General features: G+C 40.8%; 3 protein-coding genes across 5 annotated transcripts; 1 reads left to right on the plus strand and 2 right to left on the minus strand.

Annotated features, from left to right (window-relative positions):
• The first annotated feature begins 1,993 nt into the window (after window positions 1–1,993).
• LOC118300039 (claudin-15) lies at window positions 1,994–7,330 on the plus strand. 2 transcript variants are annotated; one of them, XM_035624087.2, is made up of 5 exons: window positions 1,994–2,386; window positions 5,187–5,351; window positions 6,326–6,407; window positions 6,531–6,641; window positions 6,734–7,330. In XM_035624087.2, exons 1-5 carry the CDS (start codon window positions 2,170–2,172, stop codon window positions 6,831–6,833), a joined length of 675 nt encoding a protein of 224 aa, XP_035479980.1. In that variant the 5' UTR covers window positions 1,994–2,169; the 3' UTR covers window positions 6,834–7,330. The 2 variants fall into 2 exon arrangements, with proteins under 2 accessions (XP_035479980.1, XP_035479981.1); XM_035624088.2 differs by lacking the exon at window positions 1,994–2,386 and adding an exon at window positions 2,412–4,574.
• Window positions 7,331–7,674: 344 nt separating this feature from the next.
• On the minus strand, window positions 7,675–10,370 carry sat2b (spermidine/spermine N1-acetyltransferase family member 2b). The gene is made up of 6 exons (XM_035624089.2): window positions 10,088–10,370; window positions 9,888–9,939; window positions 8,837–8,920; window positions 8,456–8,557; window positions 8,226–8,266; window positions 7,675–8,013 (listed from the first exon to the last, which is right to left on the minus strand). The coding sequence occupies exons 1-6, from the start codon at window positions 10,148–10,150 to the stop codon at window positions 7,834–7,836; spliced, it is 522 nt and encodes a 173-aa protein (XP_035479982.1). The 5' UTR covers window positions 10,151–10,370; the 3' UTR covers window positions 7,675–7,833.
• Window positions 10,371–11,952: 1,582 nt separating this feature from the next.
• On the minus strand, window positions 11,953–17,724 carry taf6 (TAF6 RNA polymerase II, TATA box binding protein (TBP)-associated factor). 2 transcript variants are annotated; one of them, XM_035624081.2, is made up of 15 exons: window positions 17,499–17,724; window positions 16,201–16,358; window positions 15,999–16,085; window positions 15,713–15,866; window positions 15,564–15,620; window positions 15,354–15,473; window positions 15,088–15,209; window positions 14,751–14,828; window positions 14,540–14,641; window positions 14,265–14,447; window positions 13,884–13,958; window positions 13,673–13,798; window positions 13,359–13,532; window positions 12,826–13,017; window positions 11,953–12,520 (listed from the first exon to the last, which is right to left on the minus strand). In XM_035624081.2, exons 2-15 carry the CDS (start codon window positions 16,354–16,356, stop codon window positions 12,230–12,232), a joined length of 1,917 nt encoding a protein of 638 aa, XP_035479974.2. In that variant the 5' UTR covers window positions 16,357–16,358; window positions 17,499–17,724; the 3' UTR covers window positions 11,953–12,229. The 2 variants fall into 2 exon arrangements, with proteins under 2 accessions (XP_035479974.2, XP_035479975.2); XM_035624082.2 differs by having other exon boundaries at window positions 16,201–16,376.
• Window positions 17,725–17,735: the final 11 nt, after the last annotated feature.

The following is a 17,735-nucleotide window of genomic DNA, read 5'->3' on the forward strand; positions in this document are numbered from 1 at the left end:
AACAGCATTTACTGAAGGCACATGGCTGAACCCACACATTAATCATGATCTGAAATTAGCTCAAAGGTGCGTTCAGTAACTCAATATTTCAAATGATTAGTCATTTAAATGGCCGACCAAAAAGACTGCTTCATTTACTCATCATTATCATCAGTTTGTACCTTACTGTGGTTACATGATCAATTACACCGCTGCTGTTGTTCCAGACACTTCTACCATGTAATATTTCACAAATAGATTTAAGGATTACTAAAATGAATGGAAGAAAAAATGATGCTTAACTTTCCAAGCACACACAGAGTAACTGCAAGATCAAAGTTATCAATGTTTTTAAATCAATGTAACATCTAGAATTTGACTATTAAATTGTAAATTTGAATTAACTTTTTCAAGATTAAACCACTCTTTGAAAGTGAAGTAACTATTTAAAGTCGGGGAATACACAACATAATAATGTTTAAATCCGTCCATTCATTATGTATATGGCTTTTTCTTTTAACGGTCAGGTAGGGTTAAGGTTGGGGGGCGGGGTCAATGTATCACAGGGCCAAAATGTTTAAATACCAAATTATAATAATTCTTCAAAGCCTCACTTCTCTGATAAGACAGCTACAACTAGATGACCATCCAGTCATTAAATGAACTTAAATGTTTGAAAATGAATTACTGACAGATTGAAAACTTATTCTAATCGCAATAAAAACATGTAGATGAGTAGATGAGTGTCTGACATCACTTCCTAATGGATCGTGGAAAGTGGAAAAGCCAGGGACAGAGGTTGAGAACCAAAAGCTCCTATCGGGTTTGTTTTGAGTGAACTCTCCCTTTAAGCTGGGAGGTCAATGCGGACACAACAGAATAAATATTTCAGCTGACTGAGGGAAGGGCAGAGAAATAAAATATTAACAGACAAAAGATTGAGTTAAAGCCTGAGTGTGGGCTCAATATTGTAAGTATATGACAGTACTTTGACCTGTGCCTCTGATAACGTGGTTGGAAGAGAGAATTCACATTTGATAAGATACAGACTGTAAATTGTGCGTTTCAAGTTTCTCGTAAACAAAGAAAAGATTGACTCAATCAAAGGATAAACATCTTAATATGCTTCATCCCCACGGAGACATAGTGTTGGGAATACATCAGTACTTCTGAATCTAGCACTTTTGCAGTGTAAGGAAGTGTTAAAACAGCCTGGGCCCTTTGCCAGCGTCTTTTAGTTGAAAGCACTATAATATGTAAACACAATCGTTTCAAAAGCACGGACATCATTGTTAATTGTCGATTTGCTCCAGTACAAAAAAAAGATCAATTATTTGCAAAGATCAAGAGTTTCAATGCATCTTTTGTCCTGTTGCAGACCCGTTAATGCTTAACCGACACTAAAATAAACACTTTCTGCCTTCAATAAATCACCCTACCGACCACTTTAGCTCAGTAATTGATCTACCCTCTGTTCATTTTTCCCCCTCAAGTATTTGCTCGACTTGAAATCCCTTCTCTAAAATCCCAAGCTACCAATTCCTCAATAGGACATGCAGACAGGAGGACAGGAGGATGTGAGAATCCAAAAGAAAAAAGAGAGATTCACTCTGAGCAAACCTGTATATTGTAATATGAGCATCACATTCAATTATTCACCTCACCACTAAACCTCTCACTGATTGACTTATTTCATCCTGCATATATATGTAATACATTTTGCAGTTATGACTACAATTATGACTTCAAAAAAGAACAAAACAGTGAATTGTCATGTTAATTATCTCCTGCAGACGCCTCAGAAGTGTGTCAGATCACAGTCAGTGCCAAATGACTCCAGTCTTTAAACTCATGCATTTGAATCTGTGATAACTTTTTAACAAGAGATGAACTCCACTGCCAATGAAAAGAGAGGAAGAAAAAAACCCCTCCATGTACTTACATTTCTATGGCAACGTGGACGGCACGTGAAATGTCATCAATTTTTGGGCGGGAATAGCAGACTTATAATGTAGCTACAGCCAACAAATCAATGTTCAAATTAGTCCAGGTTCGAGTGCATGAGAAAAAAAAGTCCTGAGTCAGATCTCACACTCCCAAAATGTATACCAGATATAGTGGCTGCAGGTAGAGCACAGGGGGCATTATCTATTAAGCATTGCTAATTATTAATCGAAAACGACTTTCAACATGAAGGTGATCATTGAAGTTATAGCACTTTTCCTAGGTTTTGCAGGCTGGATATTGATTTTCATATCACTGCACGATCAGTACTGGAAAGAATCCACCACAGAGGGCAGCGTAATTACAACCTCCACAATCTATGAAAACCTATGGATGTCTTGTGCCAGTGATTCCACAGGGATCTACAACTGCCGTGACTTTCCATCCCTTTTCGCTCTCCCAGGTAAGTCACAGCACAAGTACTAATTGACTAATGGCCTGTTTATGATCATAGTTTGACATTGCAGGATCCTAGAAAAGTCACTTCTTTAGTATCTGCTGTGAACATAATGAAAAGGTTAGTGGTAGTTATGAACAAATTGATTTGGTTATATATGTTTTCAGCCTTTTTTTTCCTGATGATTCAGCTGTGTGTTATAGCTGAGTTTGCATTTTATAACCTGTCACAGTCATAACGCCACAGTGAGAGAAATACGGCTATATTCTTTGACTGATTGAGGCACGGACCTTTCTTCTTTGACAGTCTAAATGATTATATACCCCAATAGCTTTCTATTGTTTCTAAATAGATACAAATGCAATATCGACATAGAGTTTTCAGTATTGGTGCTGTAATCTAGAGGGTTTGGAAAAAATGCAGCAGCTGTGGAATCCAGCAATCCAGCACAATCACTGTTCGAAGAGCAGGTGAATCCAGTTTATTAAAATTTAATCTAATACATGTGGTGGCTTATTTTACATTTCCAGGCATACAAAGTCTCCATACAGTAAAAAACGTCATAAACCTCCTGAAGATTATGACAGGGCTACTAGATTATTATTTTATTGTACATGTTCTCCGTTTTTTCCTCTGTATCATTAACTGCATTCACTGGATTAAATGCCAAACATGTTGGACATCCATAAAACACTTTTTCCTTGTTAAACTTGAGACACTACATATGAACAGTTGATTACTTACAATAAGCCAACTTTTTTTTCTGAAATTCTATGTTTAAATATGCAAATTGCTTAATGTATATACTGAATATGTGCTTTTTGCTATTTACAGAAATCTGAACATTTGATAAAGCCAGGTTGAAACTTCTTGTTTCACTTTGTAAGCATAATGTATTAGAAGGGAAATTTGGATATCTCTCTTTATATCATGCCATAAATCAGAAAATACTACCGACAGCCATAAAATAATACATTTTCACCACGTTTTAGGAATGAAATTTTTAAATTAATACAAATCAGGCTATAAGTGACACACACACAAAGCATTGGAATATAGGCAGGTATAAACTGTGTGTAAATGCTGCTGAAGTAGAGCTTTCTGGTCCAGAATATTTAAAAAAATGTAAAAAAAAATTATTGAGCCAAAAGCCTTTAGGAGATATGATTTGTAAAATCTGATGTATAATGTTTTAGCCCATAGTGTCTTGCCAGAGGTCAAGCTTCAATCTGTTCTTGTGAAGCTGTGATTCATTGTTGTTGAGACGGTTCACCACTACTGGCAAAAAAAATAATACAAAAAAGTACTGTATTAGTACTATATTTTGTTAATTTCCATAGATTTGACATTGGTTGGATTTAAACAACTAAACCTGACATTATTCAGTAGTGTAAACCATGTGGACGAGAGAAAAGTGACCAAACAGCTGCGATGGTAAACAGTGATAAAATGGTGATAAAAGCCTGATAAGGAACAATATCTATATTTGTTAACCAATGGAACCGAGTCTTTTGGGCTCAGTTGTGAGATAACCAGGTTCATCTGTGGGGCACTAATACTGGTCGAGGAGACTCGAATCCCATCAATTACGGTTTTGATATTATTGACACAGTGTTCAAAAGCAAATGACAAAACATGACAAATAGCTGGTCGACTGTGGACGTTGGCAAGTCAGGTTTGAAGCTCGGACTTCACCTCAGGTTGGGTAAACAATTGGTGCCTTTTGAAAAGCTTCAATTGAGTCAGGAATAAAAGGGGGAATCATAAGTGGGCTGTTTGGAATGAATCATTGATTTGCAGTTTTCTTTAGCATCTTAGCTCAGAGGCTACAGGTATTTGCTGTGGCACACTGAGGCGTTGGGGCCGACAAAACCACACGTTTGTGCAGGGAGACAGCTCCGGAGAGTCACCGTTTATGTTGAGTGTTTTATTGCGCTGGATAACTCTGCACGGGTTGGACAGAAGAAACAAGGAAATATGAATGCCATAGTAGAAGCTTTTGCCTTCTTCCTGGGCTTCCTGGGCTGGTTGATGGTTGGAGTCGCCCTTCCAAATCGTTACTGGAGGGTCTCGACAGTGGACGGTAATGTTATCACCACATCAACCATCTATGAAAACCTATGGATGTCCTGTGCAACCGACTCTACTGGAGTTCACAACTGCCGGGATTTCCCGTCTTTGCTCGCTCTTAATGGTGAGTGGCCAACGTGGCATTAGTCTCAGTCGAATTATTCTCAGGCTTGAAAAATAATCCACCCATTCAAATTAATCTACTGCTATTGCTTCTTCCATATCCACTTGATTTATACCTGACCTTAAAAAAAAACTTTCAGGACACTTAAATTTACTTGATATCATCCGAGTAGAATTCAAATTCGGAAACTACATTTACCCTGAAGATTTTAACAGACAAGTGTTGTATACAACTAAAGACTTTCTTGGTATCAACCGCAGTCACGTCTCAGACTATCTGATGACTTTCATAGAGCTGTTGGTTAGTGCTCAGAAGGAACCACCATTGGATGCCCAGTCTTTTTAGCCATGAGTCAGAAAGTTGGTCCTTATCTCATTACAGGCAGACTTTTATTCTCTCGTTCCAACACAAATACATATCTTTGTTTTGATAAGATGGGAGATTGAACGAGTTTATTCTTCAGTCAGTAACTAAACCTGTTGTTTTTTCCCTTTCACTGAAATGACAGAAGTTCTTACATGTCCAACATCTACAAATGTTGTTTTAGGGGAACACAAGCAAGCGTGTTATTGTACTTTTCAAATTTTTCCTTTTTTGTATGTTTCCACATAGGCTACATTCAGGCCTCCCGGGCACTGATGATTGCTGCCATTGTGTTCGGGACATTTGGGCTCGTGGCAACTCTCGCAGGAATGCAGTGCTCAAAAGTTGGAGGAGAAAACTACATCCTGAAGGGGAGAATTGCTGCGATTGGAGGAGTCTTCTTTTTACTACAAGGTACATACGTTAGGATGGACGTAGTGGCCACTTGACAAAAAATAAAATAAAGCATGAGAATATGTTTTTGACAGAGAAAACTGTCAAACCAGTGTGCAATGAAGGCTGGTTTGGGCTTTTTAGAAAACGTCTGATACGTAGATAAAAGTGTTCAGTCCTCACAGCCGTCCTCAAAGATCAAAAGTATTTCGTCACATGGGACATTGAAGTAAGAAAGACGCCGCGCCTTCACACAGAGTCCCTGGCGAGCTAAACACACCTGGTAATCCAAACTCTGTGTTCAGAAGAAAAGCTATCAGAAAATGGATCACCAGTTCAAAAGGTTATCCCAACTCTAACAAACCTGCTGATAGACAAAAGTGTGCCCTTACCCCCAAAGGGCCGGTGATTGTTGGAACAGGTCACACAACGCAGGTCACACAACGCAGATTACAAACGCCGATGTAACGAGAGGATTGATCCTGGCAAGTGTGGAAATATGCAGCATTTGACTGTTGTCACCGCGACCTATAGTACACCCTTATTCAATATAGCTATGCATTGATTAAGCAATAGCTCACGACAGGCCGTGGTATCCGGCCCTCCGCGATGGCTTTAATTGTATTCCAATATTTTTTTATGTAATTTAAATTGACATAGTAAAGTAGTAGAGTAGTTTTTGTTAAGAGAACTTGTAGAAGAGAACTTATAGAATTGTTTTAAAGGATTAGTCTCTCCTTGTTACTAGCTGATTCATGCAGTCATTAGCGAGTGCATGTGCCCCATCTTTTTTAGCCTCATTATCATTATCATACAGTCAAAAGTTTGCATCAGATGATTTTAGTTTCATCAACAGCTGCCTTCAACATTAACGTGTTCCTTTTTACACATTGTGTGCTAATGTCTTCACAATCTATGCAAACACTGACATTATCAACAGCAGATTGTCACTGTGTGCCATGCTTGAGTTGAACTGAATGCCATGGGTTTTGCAGGGATGAGCACCATGATTGCTATATCTTGGTATGCAGCCAATATCACACAGCAGTTCTTCGACCAGCTTTACCCGGGGACAAAGTAAGTCAAATTCAACGTGCATCAGTTTTCCATCATTAGTGGCAGAGCAACAGCTGAATGGCACAAAGTGATATGCAAATGGACTCGATCATAATAATTGTTCAATGTTTAACCGTGTCACAGGTATGAGATCGGAGAGGGCCTGTATATCGGCTGGTCTGCAGCCACACTTTCCATTTGCGGCGGTTCATGTCTGTTGTGTGCTTGCAAAATCGTAACGCCCAGTGAAAAGATGTGAGTCACCTTTTGCAGAAAAAGTTTGATACTAGTCCACTGGGGACAAGGAGAGTCGATGCGTATTCATAATATGTCCTTTGCGTTTTTAGACCATATCCATACCAACAACCCTCCAGAGGACATGTGCCGCCGACTGTGGTGACGTCCCAGTCTGCGCCGAGCAACTACGGAAGAAACGCTTATGTGTGATTGTTATTGCACAGGAGGGGAAGTCGGCGGAGTTGGAAGCAATTCGCCAGACTGATTGTTTTAAAGAGACAATGAACTGCATGTACTATTCTGAATTCACAATGAGAGGGCAGCATTTACAATGACAAATACTGTAAGATTTCTGATCACAGTATAGCAGTAGTATAGTAGTAAGGCAGGTGAAGTAATCCTGATTTCATTTAGGGATTTACAACTCTTCAGTAACAGGGTTAAAAACCAATGTAAACATAGTCTTTGTAGTTTCTCTAATTTTAACTTTTTTGGAACGTGTACATTTCAAATATGTCATAGTTTTCTTATGGAGTGATTTTGCATAGGTTCCTGTGGATTTCAGTACATTTTATACATAAATAAATGTCATTTCAGTGAGTTTGCACTAAACCATGACTTTTTCAATGACAGATTCTGATTTCTGTTCAAGAGCGATGGGCAGAGCTGTTGAGCAATGTTCAAATAAAGGAGTCTCGGGTTACAGAGCTTGTTTGAACACCATCCTTTCCTTTGACTTCATACAGTATCAAGTACATTGTCAAATAACATTGAAATCATCAACAATGGAACAAATTCAAGATAGTGGCATCTTCCAACACCAAACAAGTCCAGCTGCCTCTTTTAGACTAACCCATGTACATTGTCATAAGTATCTGTGTTATAGATCATAATAGAAAAATAAGAAAGAATGTGACACAAGGGTTTGGATTATTTCAGGTCAAATCGCATTGTGTTCATGGAAATCTGGTCAAAATCTATAGATTTAAAGCATGTCAGGGCTGCACTATGACTGATTTACTTTTACATTTTTAGGAAATAATGACAACGCTTAACCATAAGATTTAATGATATTAGAGTATTTATGATCAGACAGTGAAGCTTATTTTTACATTGTACAAAGAATGAACGTGCACCGTAGAAAACAAAAACAAAGAGAGAAGGAATAAAACAGCTGGATACAGTGCACATATTTTTCCTTGGAAAACTACTAATCACTAGGTGCGTCATTTGCTAAATTATCGAGGTTTTCTCCGTCGAAGCGTATCAAGTGCCAACCTTCCCTTTCGGTGAGATCCTGAGCTCCTTTAGCGGCGTAGAAATCTCGAGTAGAAGTATTCCAGTTCAACACGGACAACTGTAACCGCACACACTGCTTCTTTTTCGCCACCTGAGCAAACAACACAGTCCTTTAGTCGACCATGCATCACAACCTCTTCATCACACCGGAGGACAGCGGCTCATACACAAGAAGCAACAATAGGTCGAAACATCTTAAAGTTGCAAAGAGTAAAAAAAATAAAAAACTTTTCAAAACTTTTATATGCTACTACACTAACTCCAACAAAAATGTGGCCTATATAGTAAACACAATATTCTTACCTCAGCAACTTTGCCCATCAAACCTTTGCCAATGCCAATTCCTGCAGAGACAAAAAAATGTGGATGAAAATATATTTACTTGGGGACAAAAGATATGAATAAAATAATTAAATTAAGAGTGCTGTATTTACAGTGGAGTGTAATTCAGAGATGGCACACAAGGAAACACCAAATGCGAAAACACATTCATTTATATGGGCTTTGTTGACATCACTGCAACACATTATTACCTCGAAACTCCTCCATCACATACAGATCCTCCAAATATAGTGACCGTCCCTTCCATGTACTGTACGTGTGAAAGTAAAGGGCGTATCCGACCACTGTGAATCCTAGATGGTCAAAAGACACAAGTCGTCAACAGATGAACAGGAAGGAAACCAGAAAGAAAAATAAATAATCTGATATTGGTCCATGTGTGCAGTGAGCTGTAGGTCCTCTGTAGCTGAGCAACAACCGGCACCTACCTCCACTTTCAGCTGTGAGAAGAAGTAGAGGAACGACACCTGATGCAGTCGATTTGTCATCTCGAGGTGGATACTACACGGTTATTAGCTAAACAGCAAGACTAGAGGCATTTTAGGGAAGACTACAATTGACCCACGCATTACCTTCTTTGGATTGATGCTCCTCGGGTACTTCTGCAACGAGGCATCCAAAGAAGGGATTCTGGCAGAAACCGTCACTCTCCAGCTCTGCAGCAAAGAAATGAGGGAAAAAAGAAATAACTTTCTCACATATTTTCTTTACTATTTATATTAGCATCCATCGGCACACAGAAAGACATGTATGAAGACACCAGAGAAGTGTTTGAAAGGTATTTTTTACTACTTGACTCTCAGCGGAGAACATAGGCAATAGAAATGATAGAAATTGTATATTTTTGAAGAAAATAAATGTAATCTAAATCTGAAGGTTGTCTCTCATTCATCCCGGTAAGAGTGCACTTCACTGGCTTTTAATTTGTCCCAGTGCCACACAGCCAGCCAGCAGCCAATGACATGCTGCTGCAGCTGCCGCATGTCGGTGGCTCCTGCGGCTGGTGGCTCCTGCGGCTGCAGCTGCCGCAGCAGCCACCGACATGCGGCTGCAGCTGCCGCAGCAGCCACCCACATGCGGCTGCAGCTGCCGCAGGAGCCACCCACATGCGGCTGCAGCTCCCGCAGCAGCCACCCACATGCGGCTGCAGCTGCCGCAGGAGCCACCCACATGCGGCTGCAGCTGCCGCAGGAGCCACCCACATGCAACTGCAGCTGCCGCAGGAGCCACCACAATGCGGCTGCAGCTGCCGCAGGAGCCACCCACATGCGGCTGCAGCTCCCGCAGCAGCCACCCACATGCGGCTGCAGCTGCCGCAGGAGCCACCCACATGCGGCTGCAGCTGCCGCAGGAGCCACCCACATGCGGCTGCAGCTGCCGCAGGAGCCACCACAATGCGGCTGCAGCTGCCGCAGGAGCCACCCACATGCGGCTGCAGCTCCCGCAGCAGCCACCCACATGCGGCTGCAGCTGCCGCAGGAGCCACCCACATGCGGCTGCAGCTGCCGCAGGAGCCACCCACATGCAACTGCAGCTGCCGCAGGAGCCACCACAATGCGGCTGCAGCTGTCGCAGGAGCCACCACAAGCCGCCGAGCCACGCAGCGCCTGCTGGCCAGATTACCTTTATGCGATATCTTCATTTGGTCCGCCATGTTTTCAAAAGCTGCCAACTCCTGAAAAAAAACAACTTTATTTAATAAAGTTTGTGTATGAATGTAGGCGTGGCCTGTCATATCAACATGTAGGAGATGTGATGGTTATATCTGTTCCATTGAAGTTATAACAGATATGACATAGTGAAGCAGAGAAACACGGACTCACCACGATCATCCTCGAGATGTCTTTGCAGTCATCTTTGGTTGCGGCGCGTATTTTGAAATTCATCTCCACGGCAACAAACAGTAGAAAAATTAGGGCTGGGCGATATATGGAGTTTTTAAAATATATCGATATATTTTCAAACACGATATAGGATAATAAAATATCGTGTATATCGAGATTTATGTTGCGTTAAAATAACGTTATAAGTTTCTTTCGGAGCCGCCAGTTCGCCTGTTTCTCTTCTCCCTGTCTGTCCCTCACGCTATTTCGCCTGGCCCCGCCCCTCTTCCTCTCTGAGCGAAACCCATACCCGCCCCTCCCCTACCCACTCACTCACTCACTCACACACACACACACACACACACACACACATCTTCGCCTAGCCCCGCCCCTCCCCTACCCACTCACTCACACACACACACACACACACACACATCTTCGCCTAGCCCCGCCCCTCCCCTCCCCACGCACCAACGAGGAGACAGACACAGACGGGAGCCGCCGGAGCCTGTTTCCCGACGCCGTGCAGGAGACTGGTCACGCGCCGACTGCTAGGTGAACGAGCGGAGTGCGCGCAGCAGGAGAAAGCCGGTTCATCCAATCACTCTCTTCAGGCCGAACTTTCCGATAGGTCGTATTTTTTTAGTCCTGCCACGACCACGGATGAGGGATTGTTTTCGTTTCAGTCTCGGATCATTCAATGTATTCATCGCTATTGGTTTGCTACAAGAGTTTCAAGTGATATGACAGAACGTGCTTCTCATGAAAAACGCCTACCCCACCTTCAAGTGCAGTTATCTCCAGTGTTGTCCTACAAGCCTGGATGCTGACTCTGCGTCCTTCACCCTCCACTGACAAATCTTCTGAACTTTGTAAATGACTGGCCATGATCTCTGCCCCAGCATCCCAACTGGAGATCACCGCTCCTCGTACTATCTAACTGGATAATTCCCATTCTGACGAATTGGTTGCACTTCTGTTCCTAGCTTTGCATGAGGGAAGTCAGTGCGCGCGCGCACGCACGCACACGCGCACACACCTTTTCTACCAGCAAAATTTGAATCAATCATTTAAAGGTAACAATATTTTTAGAAAATCTATTTTACACATCCCTACATACATACGATTGATAAAACATTCCTTCCATGTTTGTCACATGAATCACTGTTTCCAAATACAGTACATGTAATCACAGTATAGTATTGTATTACTTTGGGTTTGTAAAAAAATAAATAAACTTAATGATGCTTCGAAATACCTTACGTCTATAGTCTCAGACTATTTAATATATGAGTGTAAGTGTATAACTTTATCAGTAATCAGAGCACACCAGAAGAAAATTGTTTGGTGGATAAATAGACAAGACGACAGTTTGTCCTGAGGGTGGCACTAGAGTTAGTCATGTCGTTTCAAAAATCAAAGAGGTTCGTCGTATCCATGTCATGATCATCTCCTTATCAGACTCACTTTGCTAAAATTTTACAAATTCAACACACACACACACACACATATATATATATATATATATATATACACACACATATATATATATATATACATACACACACATATATATATATACACATACATACACACACATACACACATACATATTTAAAAGAACAGTTATGGGAGGCAGGATGAAGCATCCAAACTTGCCAACAAACATTGCATCAGATGATCAATGTCTGAATGTTGATTGCAGTGCAAGTTCAGATATTTGTACTGGCAACACGAAATAAACATTGAAAGCTGAGTGACATTAGTAAAAATAACCAATATTATAATGTTCTATATGAAAAGAAAATGATTTAATAAAAACTATGATAAAGAGATTTCTTTTAAAAACCAATCAGATAAAGGAATTCATACAAAATCTGATTTATTTTAGAGTAAAAAAGAACATGGAATCAATTAGAATATAAGCTGAAACATTACAGATCTCACAGACTGACTTCAGTTTTCATTGGGCATTAACATATTTACAATATCTGGTCACATTTGCTCTTTAACCAGTCAAGAGTTTAGCTATTCCCCTTCATACCGCTCCAGAGTTTAACCCTTTAAGTTCAGCCCAAAACCAACCGCCTTGTGAGTTCAGCTGCAGCGACATGGTAAAAATCTCCACTAACTACACAAGTCTCAGTGTGGCGACTGTGTGCTCACTCCCGGTGACTCGGACTGTTCTATCTTCAGCCCTGCCTCTAGTGGGGTAGAGGAAAATGAGGTTGACAGCACAGAGCTCTTAGGCTCCAAAGAGGAGGAGGCAGATGAGGGCAGAGACACCACTATGTACTTCTGCATAGGCCGTGATCCCGTCAGTCCAGGGCCACTGCTGGACTCCAGTTTTACCAAAGGCTGCAAGGTTGAAGAGGCACTGGGGACAGTGCTAGTTACTGGTGAAGCTGACTGAGAGGAGCTGAGGGTGATGACCTAAAGGGAAGACACAGAGAGAGATGTGAAGTCATACTGGAGAGGGACTTCCGTAAATCCCATCAAATCAAATTCAAGACCTGTGGGGGTTCATATCAATAACTGTATATTTTGCATTTCTGGGTTCAGTTATATTAAACCATTCTTCTGAATTACACTGTACGTGTGCAATTATACAATGGCATATATTTTATATATATTAGCATAGAATGTTCTTTATTTTCAACCTATCACCTTATCAGTATAGGTACCTGAAGGTGGCATCGGAAGTTCTATTCGAGTGTAAAACTGAGAAATCAAAGTACCTGCTGAGTTGAGGCGGCTCCTGCACTTGTTGCCATGACAATGTACTTTGTTGCCGGGGGGGATGGCTGCGACGGGGTCCCCGGCCGAGGGGACATCAGGGTGAGGGAGCTTGGAACCTTAATGATGCTGGGAGTGCGCGGCCCCGTCGACCCACTCAAGCCACTTTGCGAGACGGAGAGAGTGGGACGAGGCTGCAAGAGGAAGTGGTCGTTCGTCATTGTTAGTTTACTGAAACGTGTCACACTGCAATGTTTCACATTTACTTTACACTGTAATAGTCACGCCAAATCTATATACATCAACATTGTCATGGCATTGTGAGTCATTCAAATATTTAAAGATTAGTTTATCATGTTAATGAGACAAAACATAAAAGAGTGGCATCTGTGGCATGTTAATCATCAAGCCAAATCAGGATGTGCTCTCATTCTTGGTGTTCAGTGACTGAACAGGAAATGAACAACAGACTCTTTATTGTTTTTGTTATATTTTCTAAACATTTATTTATAAATTCATCATGTGTGAAATGTACCTGTGTGATTGTTAATGTGGTTCTGTTGACTTGTTGAGCTTGCAGTGCTGCTTGAGTCCGGGCTTTCATTACATGGGAGCAAAGCATGGGTCCGAGGTAACCGAAGTCTGTCCGGTACTGCTCCACGTTGTCAGGCTGAGGTCTGATCTTGGCAATAACACTTGCACAGTGTTTCTTTGAAGACAAAACAAAAACACATTTTGCATATATGAGACATAAGTTCTGCTCTGAGGAGAAACACTAAATGATGAATTACATGTTGTTTTATGAAATGCTTTGACTGAAGTGGTCCACTGTAGAGCTTCATTTATTACCAGTAAGAGGCTTTGAACATGGTCAGCTCCAATCTTATCAATGTTGGAGACCACTGGTCCTTCCGTCACCGCTTTGATGCGAGCACCCTCTACAGCAAGCCGAGGAAGAATCAACGTCTTAATCACCTGCAGAAGACAAAATCAGGATGTTGGTGCTGATCAAAAAGAAAGAAATGACCAAAAGACTGAGGAGGAACAGAATCACGCTCACATCAGGCCCCAGTTCTGCGAGTCCAGCAATGCAGCCATAACGTGTCGTCCACTGGGTTTTGTCGTCCAACCAACTCTGAGGAAACAAGGAAGACCAGTTCAGTATGTGGATGTTTTTTAAACAGTGGTGTCAAAGTCGAGAGTGACATTTATCCTTCTTGAATTGAATCACCCAAAACATACGGTTTCAAGCAAAATAACAAATGAATAGATTTCTAAAAACTAAGAAAATGTGAAAATTTAAGAAATTAAGTTACGAATTACTAACATTTCAAATAATTTACAGACCTAACTGCATGACCAGAATGATGCCTACTATCATGGGGCTCGTGTTAACCCTATGAATAAACATGTATTTTTTTTGTGCAACTCAAAAACCCACCTTAGTAAAAGTCTTGGTAATACGGGACTGGATGTTGTTAGTCGTAGTACTGAAGGTTTTACAACTTTGGGCCATGAGACGAGCAGCAAAGTCCCGTAAAGCCCAATGGTTGTCGACATCCGGTCGCAAACAGAGCTGCTTACTCACAATACACGTCACCACAGCTGGGATGAGCTCATGCAGCTACAAATACAGATAGAAAAAATGATATTAGAATAAAAGCACTTGAGATTTCACCCTTGACAAGTAATACAACATTTTTTTTCTTCACTCACATATTTCTCCAAATAAAGGGTGGGGTTGTCCATCAGAGCTTTGACCATCCGCATTAAATAAATCAGAAGAGCCAAGTTGTTTTGCACCACATTTACACGAACCTTTGAGGAGAAGGTTATGTCAGTACTTTCAGTAGAGATGTGACTGGATACTTTATATGAGGTGAGTAGTGTTTCAGAACAGTAGAAAAAAGTTGAAAAAGATGCTCACTCCTTCAGAAATGAACGTGCTGAATCTTGGAAGCATCTGATACAGCCCAGGATCTGTAGCAATACTCTGAAGAGCCTCCTGAAGGAAACAAGAGGAAAACACGTATCAGAGAAAAGTGAAATGAAAAACAAAGTTTAAAAAAAACATAATAATTTGAACATTCGCCATCATTTTGTTATTTCACTGACAATTTCCTTTTAACTGCAAAGTGTTGCCATTGATTTACTAGCTGATTATTGACAACCGCTAATGAGAATAAGAAAAAGTCATTGCATCATCACTCAGCACGTATAAAATAAAATCCACAACATTTTAATAACAGACAGGGTAGACGTACAGCTCTCTTGGCTTCACAGGAGCCAACACACGCTTCTGTGATCTCCTTGTAGTAGAGCTGCTGTTCCACTGACAGTTCATGAGTGCTACGCGGCTTCAGTCTTATTAGACCCTTCTCCTTTCCTGAAGGACAAAGACAAACATGAAATGAGGAGAAAAACTAAAACGTGAAAGAATTAGCGAGAGGTAGGAAGCAATGTAGGGGCACAGGAGAAGAAAAAGGAGAAAAAAAAGAAACGTTTGATTTCATTATGACAAGACACTTACCTTTACCATCAGCAGCAGTTGCCCCCTGACTCTTGCCTTGAATCGTAGCGTCCTCCTCCTGGCCAGGTTTGACGACTTTGAGCGGCTCTGTAGATTCAGCCTTTTGTTGCTCTTTTGGTGCTGAAACAGAGTAAACAAAATCAATGCAAAGTTCGTCCTTCAGATATATTTTTGGTATTTTAAGGGGAGAACATTTCAAACGAGGCTCACCTGGTGGTGGATTTTCTGGAATAGAAGGCTGCACCCCCTCAATGCTTAACCAGTGGGCTATGGATCAACAGAAAAGTGTGATGTGTGAGCATACAGTCAAAACAAAAAACATCTAGAACCTTGTCATGTAATACTGATTATCTGGGTACCTTTGAGAGACACATCTAGTGGAACTCTGGGGAGTGGTGTGTTTATAATGTCACTGAGGTCGACTTCCCTTTCCTCATAGAAATGAAGTTCTCTTCCACCACCGCTTGCAAAGCGAAAAGGGATAAACTCTTGCGACTGGAACCCATAGAGGGGCTATAACGAGAGGGATTCACTTAACATGAGAAAAAAACACAACTCATGTTTTCCTTAAAATAACCTCAAATAAATAAGTGGTTTAAAGCAAAAGAAAATAGTCTTCGATAAGTTTAATACACAAACTCTTACCTCTACATTTTTTAGCTTGAGAGCATTATCTATATCACTGGTGGTTAATTTACGCCTCTTCCCATGATGCATGAATTTGAGAGCATCCTGCATGAGAGGGAGTAAAGAAGGAGACCACAAAGAATTAAAATACTTGCATATCAGATATAAACAAGCAATAAGCAATATACAGAACCCATAAACAAAATTTTCGATCATTTACCTGTGCAATTTCTTTTATTCTGTAGCTGACCTCTTCACTTAACGCTACGCAGCTCTCCTCATGTAACTGCCCCACTCCAACAGACTCTGCCATGGCCTTCATGGACTCTGTGGGCAGGACAACCGAGCACTGCTTCTGCCGTCGTTCCTCTGCCATGGCTTACAAAGTACAAAGGTCTGTGAATATAACCTCTATCAGGTCACATTCTTGCAGATGTATTACAGTTATTATGTTTGGAGGGTCTTAATTTTTTACGGTATAACATTTCAAGTTCTACAAGATTTCAAGTGGTTTCAGGGTCAATCTCCACATATGGACATATTTTGACAGACCTGATACCTTTAAATGTGTAGAGTTGTAACAATTAACCAATTAGTTGATCGTCAAAAAATTATTTGATAACCATTTTGATAGTAAAAGGTATTGTTTTGGTAGTTGGTTAAGCAGAAATTTGCAGTTCGGTAAATAATAAATAACATCACAACTATACATCTGCAGCAAAGCAGGCCATGTCGCAAGTCAGCAGAACACAATACTCCCCACTATTATTCCTAGTGGAATGATTTTGTGACGCGCTGACGAAGGCATGCAGGTAAATGATAAGATGAGCCTATGAGGTAAACAACTGCAAACAAAACAATATCAAGATTAATATACACAATGCTGGAGCAGCAAAGTCCTGGTCCAGTTACAATTGTTTATTTTTTGAGAATAGGACTTTATTTGTAGCTAAATCGAATCAATCATTCATGCAACATGATGAGGGAGCAAGTCTACGAAAAATAATGCCCAGGTGTGCAAAGCTAACATGATCTTTTTCACAAAGACTGAAGGTTGAGATTTCTGCAGATGCATCGTTTAAATGACTGGAGGGGCGTACTGCAAAGTTTTATATCCGTACTTATTATGGATCAGTTTATGGAAAGTGACAATCTGTGTTTACTGTAATCGGTGATACATGTCCTGCTCACATCAATTCTGATTTAGTGATTTAAAAAATGAAAAGGGGAAGAATTCTAGTTTTTTTCGACACACTCCGTGTGTAAACAAACAACCGGAGTTGCACAGAAAGCGGGTTAATCATTCTGACGGAATAACAACCACAGCCACACGCACACCACAAGCCGTATTAAAAGTACATGCAATCAAACGCAACAACTGAATGGAAAGGTGATTGCAGGCGGTAATTTTAAGCATCATGGTGACCGCACATTTCTTCGATATTAACTTATTGTGGAATACATTTGCTGTATGTTAGCTTGCATGCTAGTAACTTAGCTTCCGTTGACATATTTTACCTGTGCGAAGTTGTCCTCTCCTTTCTGAGTTCAAGCAGGAACTTGTACAAATGAAAACCGTCAATGGTAAGATTTGCAACAGTGGTTATTCCGTAAAGCTAATTCTTCTCTATGAATACCCATCTCTTGATCGAAATAACTAACTAATTCACGGATTGCAGCTAGGACCGCTCGTGAATTAGCGGTTGTATCGCATCGCCATTTTGAATCACGTTCCCGCCGAGATATCGCGATACT

Source organism: Scophthalmus maximus, chromosome 2 (genome assembly GCF_022379125.1).
Source record: "Scophthalmus maximus strain ysfricsl-2021 chromosome 2, ASM2237912v1, whole genome shotgun sequence".
Lineage (NCBI taxonomy): Eukaryota > Metazoa > Chordata > Actinopteri > Pleuronectiformes > Scophthalmidae > Scophthalmus > Scophthalmus maximus.